The following is a 12,543-nucleotide window of genomic DNA, read 5'->3' on the forward strand; positions in this document are numbered from 1 at the left end:
TTAGATGTACTTTTTATCTTCTGATTACATTTCATTTTTGGAAAAGCCACACACTTTTTTTGGATTGTTGTCAAATAATAATTTATTTAAAAATAATCTCAAAATATATTCAAACACATTCAGTAGCAAAGATCCACCATTGGCACACACATTAAGAAAGCACACACACTGGGCTCCTAGTTGGGCTAATTAAAATCTATATGGCTGGAAAGGTGGTTGGTTGTACTTAATGAAGCTTTTTTGAAGTGCAAAGCTATGCATAACAGATGAGCTTGAAAACTGCAGAGTTTAAGACAGACTTAATTTTTCATGATTTTCCCAAAGCCAGTCATGGTATTTATTTAATTTGTGGTCTTCAGGGTGCACCTGGAAGAAATACAACACACAAAGAGGCAGAGACCTTAATGTAACTTAGTCAGAAATATGTTTTTTAAAATTGGCTTTTTAAATGTTTGCTGGGGGACAGTACATTATGATACTCTACCTAAAAGTTATAACTTTTAACCTCATGGGATTCATGAATATTTTAAGTTATACCTTATATTAAGGTAATCACATACAGTTTACAAAGTACTGTCCAAATGACTACTCACCATGACTTGGAGTGTGGGGTGGTGACGACATGAGTCAAGTATTAATACCTCACTTTCCAGAAGGAGGTTCTAGACCCTGAGAGGTTAAATGGATTCTCAGGGCCGGGCATGGTGGCACATGCCTGTAATCCCAGCACTTTGGGAGGCCGAGGCAGGTGGATCACAAGGTCAGGAGATCAAGACCATCCTGGCTAACATGGTGAAACCCCGTCTCTACTAAAAATACAAAAAAATTAGCCAGGCATGGTGGCGGGCGCCTGTAGTCCCAGCTACTCGGGAGGCTGAGGCAGGAGAATGGTGTGAACCCGGGAGGCAGAGTTTGCAGTGAGCCGAGATTGCGCCACTGCACTCCAGCCTGGGCGACACAGTGAGACTCTGTCTCAGAAGAAAAAAAAAAAAAAAAAAAAAATTGGATTCTCAGGTCACAATGGATTGCTCTGATGAAGTAGGGATAGGACCATGGTCCTTCAGTTCAGGCCTGGCCAGACCTACTGGTTGAATGCATGAGGGTGAGTCGCAAGCTGAGTGGGCACCTATCAGGTGCCAGGATACCATCAGTATGCCAAGGGCTGGGCATATTCAACAGGGCTAAAGCAGGACCCAGTCACCACAAAAGTAGCCTGAGACCACTAAGAGAAACCCAATAAGTATACACTGCAGGCCCAAACCTTCCTGCTTTCCTGTAGTGGTGTACTCTTGACAGGAGGAAAACCATGTCAGGCTTAGAGATAGTACACAAATGGGGAATGACAGGAAGAGGGCCAGAGGTGACAAACCACTGGAGATGAGTCAGAGGCCACACCTCTGGACTGGTCTTTGTGGACTTGGGAGTGCCTACCCCAAAACCTTCATGCCACCCACTTCCCCACAGCCAGGAACAAAATTGTTTGTGACTATAATAGCATTTGTGTCCAATAAATAGTCTTAACCATAATGGTGGACTTATTTTGCCCCAGAGACCAAATGTGCTGAATTACGGATGGGAGTGGGCCTCACCTGCTTCCACTCATTGACACAAAAAATTCGGTAAGAGTCGTTGCCATATTTACCAATCCCATGAAGCTCAATCGGATACTTCCACTGCTTTGTCAGGTATTCATCTGAAGAATACAACATCCCACACATCAGGTCAGCTTCTAAAGACACCCTCCCAAAATGTGTGGTGATGGGGCAGGACGGAGAGAACAGAAGAAAGGGACAGGAAAGGCTCTTTCCTGGCAACCTCAGTTGTGACTGCCCTTCTTACTGAATTCCTGTAGCACCCGTATCATTTACCAAATCCTAACCACTCTTTTGTGCTGTGCTAATGTGACAGAGGTCACGTCCCTGAGGTCAAGAACTGGGCTTTCTGCTTCACTGACTTCTTCCTCTAATTCTGCCCACATGCCTGACCCAGTGATGGGCAAAGATTTATTGTTTAGGTCACTGGGAGGCTGTGGTTTGGGGAAAGTGGACTTTTTTAAATGTCTTGGGTGCTTGAGCTGAAAAACCTCCATTAATATAGTATCTGAGGACATTAAAGTTTAAGGGGTGGCTCTCTTAAATAAGCACAAGGTATTATGTTTTTCCTTTGGGTATATAGGAAAATACCTGAGAACTTGACAATGGTTTTTGCCCGAAGATCGTAGAGACCAAGAGGTTTAAGAAGTTCTGACACATCTCTCCAGTCTGCGGTTCTTGCTACCTCAGCTGAAGGATACTTCTCCAGAAACTTCCAGAGCACAGGTATTGCCATTTTACCTGGGAAGTAAAAGTAACTGAATGATTACAAGACTCTAGATAGGCTGATTTCATGTTCAAGTAGTTTCTCATCTAGAAATCTCATCCAGAGGGTTTTTTTTTTTTTTAAACCACTGGTGAGAAGCCATTATCTGAACCAGCAACCACTTTCAGAATCAAATGCCAACATTGTAATATATGGGGCTAGTAGTCCAAATTATGCTGAAAACTGGCCTTGCATGATTAGCTTTTAAATGATCAGATCAGCAGATAATGAGAGTAGAGGCATATAGAACACAAGGTACATTCAGTGAAAAAGATACTTTTAAACACACACAAAAGAGGGTGGAGAAACATTAACTGATTTTCATTGATGATCAAAATGAATTTGGAAGTAGAAAATAAATAAAATCTACCCCTTTATTCTAAAAGGTCTGTTGGATGTCATCTAGTCTAATTTCCTCATAGGTGAAGAGTTTAAGGGTGAAGGGAGAATGCCTTATCCCAGGTGACACACTCAAAATGGACTGTGAACCCGGGCCTCAATTCAGTGCTTTCTCCTTACCACACTGTCTGTGAGACAAAGATGATAATAATCCCCAAACCTGAGGTCCGATTGAGAAATATAGTAGCGATGAGAAGCTTCCATGGATCGTGAAAAAGTGTTTCTTGAACAAGATTAAAAGGTGACCGAGGAGGTGTCCACTTCTTAAAGGCTTTACGTCGTGGGGGGCTAGGAGCTAAACAAACATACTGCATCAGAATTGAAAACCCAAAATAGAATTAGAATTTGCTGTTCTGATTGGGAAAGGGATACCTTCTTTGTTATACTTGCTGGAAAAATACAGGCTTGTTTTCCTTCTTTCTATCTGTGTTCGTGGGATGGTATCTTCTGAAAAGGAAAAGTGAACACTTTATCGAGTCTATGGTTTAGCTTAAAGCAATATTCAGGGATGCAAATAATATCAACACTGTTACAAAGCATGCCAGCTACTATTCTAAGCCCTTTACATAAATTACCCAATTAATCCAACTAATGACCCATGAACTTGATATTATTTTTATCTCCACTTTACAGATATGGACATTGAGGCACAGAGAAGCTAAGTAACTTGCTGAAGATCACACGGATACTAAGTGTCAGAGCTAAAATTCAAATCCAGACAGTCTGGCTCCTGAGTCCTCACCTTAACCACTCTGTGATACTAGTTCTTTATGACTTATGTTCAGAGTTTATAGTATTGAAAAATTAAAGGCAGTATGGAATATTTTAAATTACAATGCATTTGTATAATATGGTCATTAAAATATTTTTTAGACTATTGTGAATACTTTCCCATTAACTTCTAAATGAAAAAAGCAAAAGTCTACATATAATCCCAATTTTATAAAAAAGGGGAAACATATATAAATAAAAATACCGAGGTTAAGAATGAAATAAGCCAAAATGATATAACGGTTGTTGCCAAGTGCTAATTTTTCTTTTCTTCTTTACTTTTCTATACTTTCCAAAATTTCTGCAGGGAACTTACTTTTACGCCTACCAAAAAAAGGGATACAGACAAAACAGAATATACAGACAAAACAGAGCCTGCAGAAAAACCTACAATTTGAACCCTAGAGCACCTGAGACAACTACCTATTAAGAACCTCTGTCTACTGGGAACCAGTATTATCAGACTTCTCAAATTTCTAAAATCACATGCAATACTCCTTAGTCATACCCTCGCAATTTGAATATCAGTTAATAATACCTTGCATTTGTATAGCATCTTTTTCACTTCTCATTTTATAATATTTTTGATGTGAAAAACAGGACTAGTCAGGGTGGTTACCTCTCTTTTACAGATGAAGAAACTAAAGCTTTGAAATTAAGCAATCATCCCAAAATGATATTGGGATTGACTATACACTGGAACAAGTATCCAGGTATCCAGATAATTAGACTACTGTTTTTTTGCTATTTTAGTTTGAGTAGGTAAAGCCCAGTAGAGAGTTAAAAACAACAACAACAACAACAACAACAAAGGAAACTGCTCTGACTGCTCTGATTTGACAACTTTTTCTGTGGGCTCCTATGAATAATTACTAATCAATCTCCTTTATGCCAAGTTTACTTGGCAATTTCTAGCTAAGCCAATGGGAATCTTCACTATTTCATGGGACACCTAGGAACCTAAGAGTTCTTCATCTCATGTTGAGAACTACACTCTTATCACAAAAAAAGTTTTTAATTTTTGCCCATTTTGCTAGCAATAAATCTACATAAACCTCAAAGCTTTCGTCAAGAAGCTGTGTTTAGGACACCGACTTGAAGAATTCTTATAAGAAGAAGAATTCTTATACCATAAGAATATACCACTAGGTATACATGGCCATCTTGTGTTAAAGGCAGAGAAACTCCAGGCACAGAAAAGACATACAATCATGGGTAGAACTGGGAACAAGAATCGTATCTATTCTCCTGCTTCACAAATTTGTCCAGGCTGTTTCCCCACAGGAGTTTAAGTAAAATTATTATTCTTTAAAGGAGTTATTCATTACACCATAATAGCATAATGAATAACTAATACAGGGCTGCTCAAAAGGTCTCCTTTTTATCTCTTATTCACTGAGGGAATAAAGACAAAACTGCTAAGTTCTGAATTCTGTATTAAGAGCATATTACAAATAATAGATGAACTATGTGATTATACTTTTGAATTATTTAGAGCTCTAAAGCATTTCAGAGAAGCATTACATTATAATAGAAGATAAAAATGACTATGATATATACAAAATTAAATTGGAAGTCACATCTAGTAGTAAGTATCAGGAGGGGTGTGAAGAGAAGACACCAACTATTCTCCACCCATTTATGTATATAAGAAGTCTTCCCGGCCAGGCGTGGTGGCTCACGCCTGTAATCCCAGCACTTTGTGAGGCCGAGGCGGGCGGATCATGAGGTCAGGAGATCGAGACCATCCTGGCTAACATGGTGAAACCCCGTCTCTACTAAAAATACAAAAAATTAGCCAGGCGTGGTGGCGGGTACCTGTAGTCCCAGCTACTTGGGAGGCTGAGGTGGGAGAATGGCGTGAACCTGGGAGGTAGAGTTTGCAGTGAGCCGAGACTGTGCCACTGCACTCCAGCCTGGGCAACAGAGCAAGACTCCATCTCAAAAAAAAAGAAGTCTTCCCTAAATTTTTCACAAGTGAAGGCTTTTAATTTTCCTTCAAGTTTTAAGATTACTGGCTGGAAAGAGGATGGGAAGAAGGGAAAGCCCTGCTGAGAAGGAGAGTCCCAGGTGCTGCACCAGGGAGAGACAATGGCAGCTGTTAACAGTAGTACTCTCCTTTGCCATGGCCTCATGACAGCAGTCAGCTGATTTTCTCTCTGCCATAGGAAACTGCTTGAGTATCAGTTAGATAAGTATTAGGATCAACTGGTAGGATGTATCTCATATTTGGCCCTATTTCTTGGCTCTATTTTCACGTCTTAACCATGTACAGGCACAAATACAAGATGCAGGATTATAAATTTCTCATCACATAATGTTTAATAGTGCTTGAAAGCACTGGATAGCTTGAAATATTTTCTCACCAGTAAAGTCTTTCTTGGTTGGTGAGCAGTTGTCCATTTCAGAGCCACGTTTTAAAATGTCAGTATGCAAATGTTCCTTCTTTTCCGCAACTTCTTCTACTTTTGTTCCAGTTTCTTCAGTTTCTAAAAAGGTATCCTCATACTTCTCATTGTGTTCTGCATCTCTGGCTGAACATAATTTGTTTATGATACCGGAAGTTTTTTGTTCAAAACAAAAATCTGATCCTGAACTCAACGATCTGTCTTTTACAAGCCTCTTTTCTTCACTGGTCACACTGAGGGTCTCACCACATGCTCCAGTATCAAAAATGCAGACAGTTCCATCAAGCTGACTTTCTTGTGCAACAGGCTCACTTTCAGCATCTGCTTTATTACACACAGATTCTCTTTTGCCATCACTTTGAACAAAACCTGAATAGCTCTTCCTACATCTTTTTTTAGTTTTCTTAATTGGGATTCCTTTCAAAACAGCCACCTTTCCTTTGGGTTTTCTAACCTTTCTGAAGTTAACATCATCAACACCCTCATCTTCTTTCAAAAGCAAATGAGTGGAAGTAAAGTTAGAGAGTCCTCTGCTATCCGGCAACTCTGAACTACTACTTGGCGGCATAAACACATCCTTTTTGCACTTGCTTCGGGTCCTGAGGTTCCGGTTTGAATTGTTACTTTGGTTTTGTAGGTGGGATGTCAGGGCTGCCATGCTGCAGTCTTTGTATCTTGACTTGGTACCCCTTTTAGAAAGTACAGTAAAATCAAAATCTTCTGGCTTAAGAGAAGTCTCTCCATTTTTGTGAAGATAATTAGCAAGTGAACTTTTGGATCTGAACTTCAGTCCTTGTGGGCTAGAAAATGATATTAAAGGAAACTTACTGCTAGTAAATAGAAGGGACTTTTAAAAGAATTGGACCACATTTCAGATTTCTAATTAATTTCCAAATGTTGCCATGGGCATCTGTCATTTAAAAATGAAAAAGAGTGATAAATGGCACTTTTAAATGGTTTGTTTCCTCTATGACAATATAAAATAAATTTATAACTATAATTTAAATGCAACCTACCTGTTAACCATTCACAGTAGGAGGGACAAAATGTATGTAATTTTCCCCAGATCACTTGATGTAATTAATAGCAACATTGAAAGAATAGAATCTGCAATCGTTTTGTGATAAAAATATAAAGAAGCCAAGATTCCTGCTATGCTCCCACTATCTGACCAGACAAAATTATTTTGCTTTACTGTCTTTACCATCTTATATGCTTACCTGATAAAATACACATCAAATCTTCCTGCTGTCTTCCCAAATAACCTTTGCTTCACAACTCTTTCCCATCCACACGGGACAGACTTATGGCATTCTGTCCCTGCAGTACCACCAAACTGAGCAGAAGCAATGGGTTCTAGTAGCAGGGGATTACATTCACTGCTTCTTTTTATCATTTGTTCCTCATCTTCTTCCACTCTTTCCAATTCCACAGCAACATCTTCTTTGCTGGAAAAACAAAGTCTAAGTGATTAACTTATTTAAAATTTATCTTCCACTGCCTACTCAGTTTTAATCCATGATAATGCGGGAACCACATAGATTATCCATATTAAAATGGGGGAGACTAAAGTCAGTATGGACCAGCCTTGTGCTATGGGAGTATTTTCCTGTCTTCCAAAAGCTTCCCATACCCTCTAGCACAAGTTAAAAAGTGTTGGAAATCTCTGCACAACAAAAAGGTCAAGTTAGAAACTTTTCCGATTAATTACTGAGTAGGGCTATTGTAACGATTTCTGGGGGCACTTAGCATAAATTTGAGAATATGAGCCAACAGCTGAGCTCTTATCCTGAGCTCTTAAGCATCAGAAAATGCTTAAATAAATCAGTGAGTTACACTCTCTTCTCTGCCAATAAATGAGGTAAAAGTTTTACATAATGTAAAATTTCTGGGAGAGTGTATCACTTTCATCAGATGTAACCCTCCAGAAGGTAAATAATTTGATACAGAATTTTTGAATCTCCTTCATTCTTGATCCTCATGGTAACCTTGTAGGTACGATAAGATTAACTTTCAATTTATTGATAAAAAATTCAGTGACAGAAAGGTTAAATTACTTGCAGAACAGACACCTGAACCCAAGTCTACCAAATCTTGGTCTAATACTTCTCTCCCATACTATTATTGAAAAAAGTTGGCAAGGCAAGGTGGCTCATGCCTATAATACCAGCACTTTGGGAGGAGGAAGTGGGAAGATCACCTGACCTCAAGAGTTTGAGACCAGCCTGGGCAGCACAGTGAGATACCTGTCTTTATAAAAAATGAAAAAAAAAAAAAAAAAAAAAAAAGCAGCCGGGCGTGGTGGCGCATACCTGTGGTCCCAGCTACTAAGCAGGCTGGGGGCAGGAGTATTGCTTGAGCCCGGCAGGTCAAGGCTTCAGGGAGCTACGATTGTGCCACTGAACTCCAGCCTGGGTGACAGAGTGACACCCTATCTCAAAAAACCAAAAAAACTAAACTAAACTAAAACTTCATTAATGTTCCAGTGTGTCTTCTATGATGAAAACATAATTTAAAAATTAAAAAAAGAAAAATTTCAGTAAAGTGTATTCTAATCACTAAACCACAGATTGTAAAAGCTGGATGGGTCTAGAGAGATCATTTAACCCAAGTTATTTTCTACAAATAGGGAAACTATGCAAGAACTAGAATTAGAATCAAAGTTTTCTGATATAAGTTGGGGTAAAATAATTTTGCGGAGCTGGGCGGATCTTATGAAATGATACTGTTTACAATTTTAGAGATAAAGATACTGAAGCCTGGTGAAATCAGCACAAACTATTAAAGAGACTGGGGCTCAAATCCCAGCTCCGCCAGCTGTAAGTTTAGCAGCAAGTTACTTAACATCTCAAAGTCTCTGTAAAATACTTTCTGTAAAAAGAAGGTGATGCCTCTTTCAAAGTAGTTCTTAGGATTCAATTTCGGAAAAAGTAGGTAAATCTTAACCTCCTATCATACATGTACTCAAATGACTTCCCAGGATCCTCCAACTCAAGGGGATCTCTTGCACAAAACCTCCCGGCTCCCCCTCAAGTCTCCCTAGTCATCTCGGATGAGGAAGTCGGGCGCACCCCAGGACTGATCCCACAGGAAAGGCACCTGAGCTTCAGCCCCTAGTAACTAAACCCGTGGGCTTCGAGGTCTCTGCTGACCCTCTGTCTAAGGTTAGAAAGGCCTACACACCGTCCACTCTCCCGATCCCGTTTTACAGGCGGTGAAACTGAGGCCCAAAAGGGAACAGTAATTTACCGGAGGTCACTCGGCGGGTCTGGGACTAGGCGCTCACTAGAGGTGACGGTGGGGGCAGCTCTGCGGTCCCCCAGGTTCAGACTCTCCAACCCAGTCGTGCCCATCGAGCAGGCTCCGGCTGCAGCAACGAGCCCAGCGCTGCGAATCCCTGGGTGTGGGGCGGAGTAAGATGTGAAACCTCAGCTCACGGCACCGGGCTGCAACCGAGGTCTGAATGTTGCGAAAGTGGCCCAGACGCCGCCGCTGCTTTTCGGCCGCCCCTGCTTTTCGGCCGCCCCCTCGGCTACAGCCGCCATTTCCACGCTCCACCAATCAAATCCATTGTCGAGGAAGGCGCACCGCCCCCACAAACCCCAACCAATCGCGCGCGCTCTGGTTGCGCTGATACCTTAGGGGCTCCAGTTCCACCCTAGCTTTAGCTGCTTTTCTCGCTTTGCCTTTCGGACATGCGCACTCGGAGGAAGGCGACCTCGCGCTCAGCTTACCGCGCCTGTACGTTGCCAGGGGTAACGCAGGTAGCCAAAGTGGCTTGTGGCGTGGCTACCGTTAGTGAGGCGGTTGCTGAGACAGACGCTGAGGCGGAGAGGAGGAGCCCGAGGCGTAAGGGAAGCCGCGATGAGGGCCGTGTTGACGTGGAGAGATAAAGCCGAGCACTGGTGAGAAGCCGGGCGGTGCGCGAAAAACGGGAGGTCGAGTCCCCGCGGGGACTGCGCGAGCCGCTGCATCGTGTTTGAGGGTGGCAGCGAGCTTGCTGCCTGGGCCAAGGGCACTGAACCCCGGCCTGGGAGACTGCAGGGTCACCCTCCCGCCCCTTGGCGGTTGGCGAAACTCCTGAGGGTTGGAGAGCGGCAAAGGGAGGTGCGGCGCCTGGAGGTAGTGCCAGTGGAGGCGGCTCTTCCCTCACGGTCTGGCCTTGTCGCTGCCTTGAGTTCGTCTCACACCCACGACATAGCACGAAGCTGCTCAAGCTTCACAGTTCTTGCTACTTCCACATAGTACCTGTACTCTTGTTTACTTGACGTTTTTCTCTAAATTGTCTCATTTATTTTAATTATGATTTCACATTTTACAAGGAAACTTTATTACTCTATTTATGAAAACCAGTGTCACTTGCTCTAAGTGTTAAGATAAAGTCAGCGTCACTTGCTCTAAGTGTAAAAGTAAAACTTAAAGTAGGGAGAAACAAAACTGAACAGGCTGTAGCTAGCTGTTGTTGCTAGGGAGCCTTTAAACCTGATATCTCGTTTCTCTAAAATTGGAGATTGGCAGGTATGATCAGAGAGGTGCTCAAAATGAGCATCAAACACAAGCTCTCCTAATTGGGAAGTTTGAAAAAGAATTAAAGGTGAATAACTTTGTCACCTTTTGATTCAGTTATTTAATGTCCTATTCCATTGTTATTGGCTAAATCTATAATATAGTCTGTTTTGTCATACACTTATTTATGGGATAGGTCTCGGCCTGACTTTGAAAATCTTTCAGCATTGTTGTGAAGCCTCTGTTCTGGCCACTGGAGCAGGTTACTTGTCTTTGGTTCAGTCCTTTCTGAGACCTTTCTCTGTGTGAAGCATGCCCTCTCTCCTCATCTCACACGGAAATCCTGCACATCCTTCAAGGCTCACGTTGGAGATGGGCCCTCTCTTTTGTGTTCGACACTAGTGGTAGCTGACATTATGTGCCAGGTGCTCGCTAAGCACTTCTTATCCTTCATCTAGTTGTCTCTGTTCACCACTTTCTGAGGTAGGTACTATAATTTCCTCTATTTTATGTATGAGGAAACTGAAGCACAGAGAGGGTGGGTAATTTGCCAAGGTCACACAGTGAGGGGTGGAGCCAGCTTTCAAGCTCAGGTCTTCCTCACTCCAACGTCAATGCTCTCACCCCCTACATTAATTTTTCCTTATATTACAGAGGTGGCAAACTCAAATGTCTGCAGGAGATAGACAGGTAACATAAATGGGAGATGTTTATTTGCATCTTAAACACTAGGAATTGTATGTTTTCCTTAGGAATAGTCTTGTATTCTATACCCCATTTTTCTTGAAACACACAGCCCTATCAGTGAATCTTTCAGTTGTACTTTTAATAGAGATTTGAGTTTTTAAAAATCATTTTATTTTTAACTTTATTATAAACGTACCTATATCACAAGCTGATGATAGGCAACTGAACATTTGGCTTCAATGTCAGAGAGTAATAGAGTGTGGCAAGGAGTGTGGCAAACTGCAGAGCTCATGCTTGTCCTAAAAGGGGCAGCTGCTGCTCAGCTCCTGCCAATTATCACCATGCAGGAATTTGGCCTAGTGTGCTCAGCTCTTCCTGTTTTCACCAGAAGCTAGGAATCTGGGTTTTTATGTGAAATGGCCTAATTTTTAAATGTTAGCATCTACTCTGAAAAAAAACAAAACAAAACACTGTGTGGGCCAAATAAAACATTTGCTGGCCAAATGGACCCCGATTTGCTCTGTTTTCAACCCCTGGCACAGAATTTCGTTCATTTCTCTCTTGTGGTACTTCCAAAGTCTGTTGAGTGTAAGAGTTAATTTTTTAAATCTGTTTATTTCGGAAGTCTAATAAACCCGTTAAAGGCAATGGCTATGTCTTACTCGTTTCCAAATTATTCTAGAGCCTAGTCAGGTCAGTGGTTGTTGTTACTATGGATAGTAATAAAATGCTAGATATATATAAAATGAAATGCTGTGGATAGATGTATTCATACATGAATGAATAAGTGAGTGAATGAATGATAAATAAAGATTGGTTGTCTGGTTTTTGGCCCATTACAGATTTGAAACAACCTATTAGGATAAGGGATGTAGGGTTCTGTAGACCATCAATCCTGATGGCTGCTAGATGTACCACCAGCTGATGGCCCAGAATGAAAACAAAACAAAAAACTAAAAAAAAAAAAAAAAGGTAGTAGAACTAAAAAAATCCTAGATGTCAAAGATTAGTCCTCCACATCCAAATCAGCCGTTGTCTCCCAGTCTGCTCCTTTGCTTCTATTTTAACCTTCATATAGCAGCAGGAACTCTCTTTTTTTAAGACCTGCTGCTGTGATCCTGTTACTCTACTTCTCATAAACCTAGAGTGATTCCCAATTACTTTCCATGTCAAAATTGTGCATTTTGCTAGAGGGTCCTCCTGACCCTCCTCCCCACTAGGCTTGCAGCATTTAAATTTATACTTTTAGGTTGAGCAGAAAACTCTATCCTTCCCAAATGCTCCCTTATTCTATGAACTCCCTAGTTTTCTCCCTTAAATGCACAGCTCCAGGTTCATCTCAACCAGGATGCCTTATTAGGCTATTCCAGTCAGGCTAGCATCTGCTATAACTCTCCATTCATGCCAGCTAGTA

General features: G+C 41.3%; 2 protein-coding genes across 13 annotated transcripts in view; one reads left to right on the top strand and one right to left on the bottom strand.

Moving 5' to 3' along the window:
* Positions 1 to 54: 54 nt before the first annotated feature.
* Positions 55 to 9,502, bottom strand: MBD4 (methyl-CpG binding domain 4, DNA glycosylase). 3 transcript variants are annotated; one of them, XM_007985385.3, is made up of 8 exons: positions 9,186 to 9,502; positions 7,157 to 7,384; positions 5,895 to 6,736; positions 3,130 to 3,201; positions 2,918 to 3,052; positions 2,184 to 2,333; positions 1,590 to 1,693; positions 55 to 366 (listed from the first exon to the last, which is right to left on the bottom strand). In XM_007985385.3, the coding sequence occupies exons 1-8, from the start codon at positions 9,287 to 9,289 to the stop codon at positions 289 to 291; spliced, it is 1,713 nt and encodes a 570-aa protein (XP_007983576.2). In that variant the 5' UTR covers positions 9,290 to 9,502; the 3' UTR covers positions 55 to 288. The 3 variants fall into 3 exon arrangements, with proteins under 3 accessions (XP_007983576.2, XP_007983577.2, XP_007983575.2); XM_007985386.3 differs by having other exon boundaries at positions 1,643 to 1,693; positions 3,130 to 3,204; XM_007985384.3 differs by having other exon boundaries at positions 3,130 to 3,204.
* A 74-nt stretch (positions 9,503 to 9,576) lies between these two features.
* Positions 9,577 to 12,543, top strand: part of LOC103228067 (intraflagellar transport protein 122 homolog) — an 89,069-nt gene continuing 86,102 nt past the window's right edge. For 4 of the 10 annotated variants that reach the window (XR_005242041.2, XR_005242042.2, XM_038003487.2 and 1 more), the window contains exon 1: positions 9,577 to 9,841. Coding sequence is in view for 7 of the 10 variants with exons in the window: in XM_038003487.2 (XP_037859415.2) it covers positions 9,801 to 9,841 (41 nt within the window). In the remaining 3 variants the exon portion in view is untranslated. The remainder of the gene's footprint in view (positions 9,842 to 12,543) is intronic. The other 6 variants (XM_007985380.3, XM_038003488.2, XM_007985381.3 and 3 more) reach the window with 4 other exon arrangements.

This window comes from Chlorocebus sabaeus, chromosome 22, assembly GCF_047675955.1.
Source record: "Chlorocebus sabaeus isolate Y175 chromosome 22, mChlSab1.0.hap1, whole genome shotgun sequence".
NCBI lineage: Eukaryota > Metazoa > Chordata > Mammalia > Primates > Cercopithecidae > Chlorocebus > Chlorocebus sabaeus.

Excerpts from the sequence above, each read along its gene's own strand:
- MBD4 (XM_007985384.3), bottom strand. The coding sequence starts at position 9,289 with ATGGGCACGACTGGGTTGGAGAGTCTGAACCTGGGGGACCGCAGAGCT. Across the intron at positions 3,205-5,894 it reads AACCAAGAAAGACTTTACTG|AAGATACCATCCCACGAACA; the intron begins GTGAGAAAATAT and ends TTTCCTTTTCAG. Across the intron at positions 2,334-2,917 it reads ATTTCTCAATCGGACCTCAG|GTAAAATGGCAATACCTGTG; the intron begins GTTTGGGGATTA and ends TTTACTTCCCAG.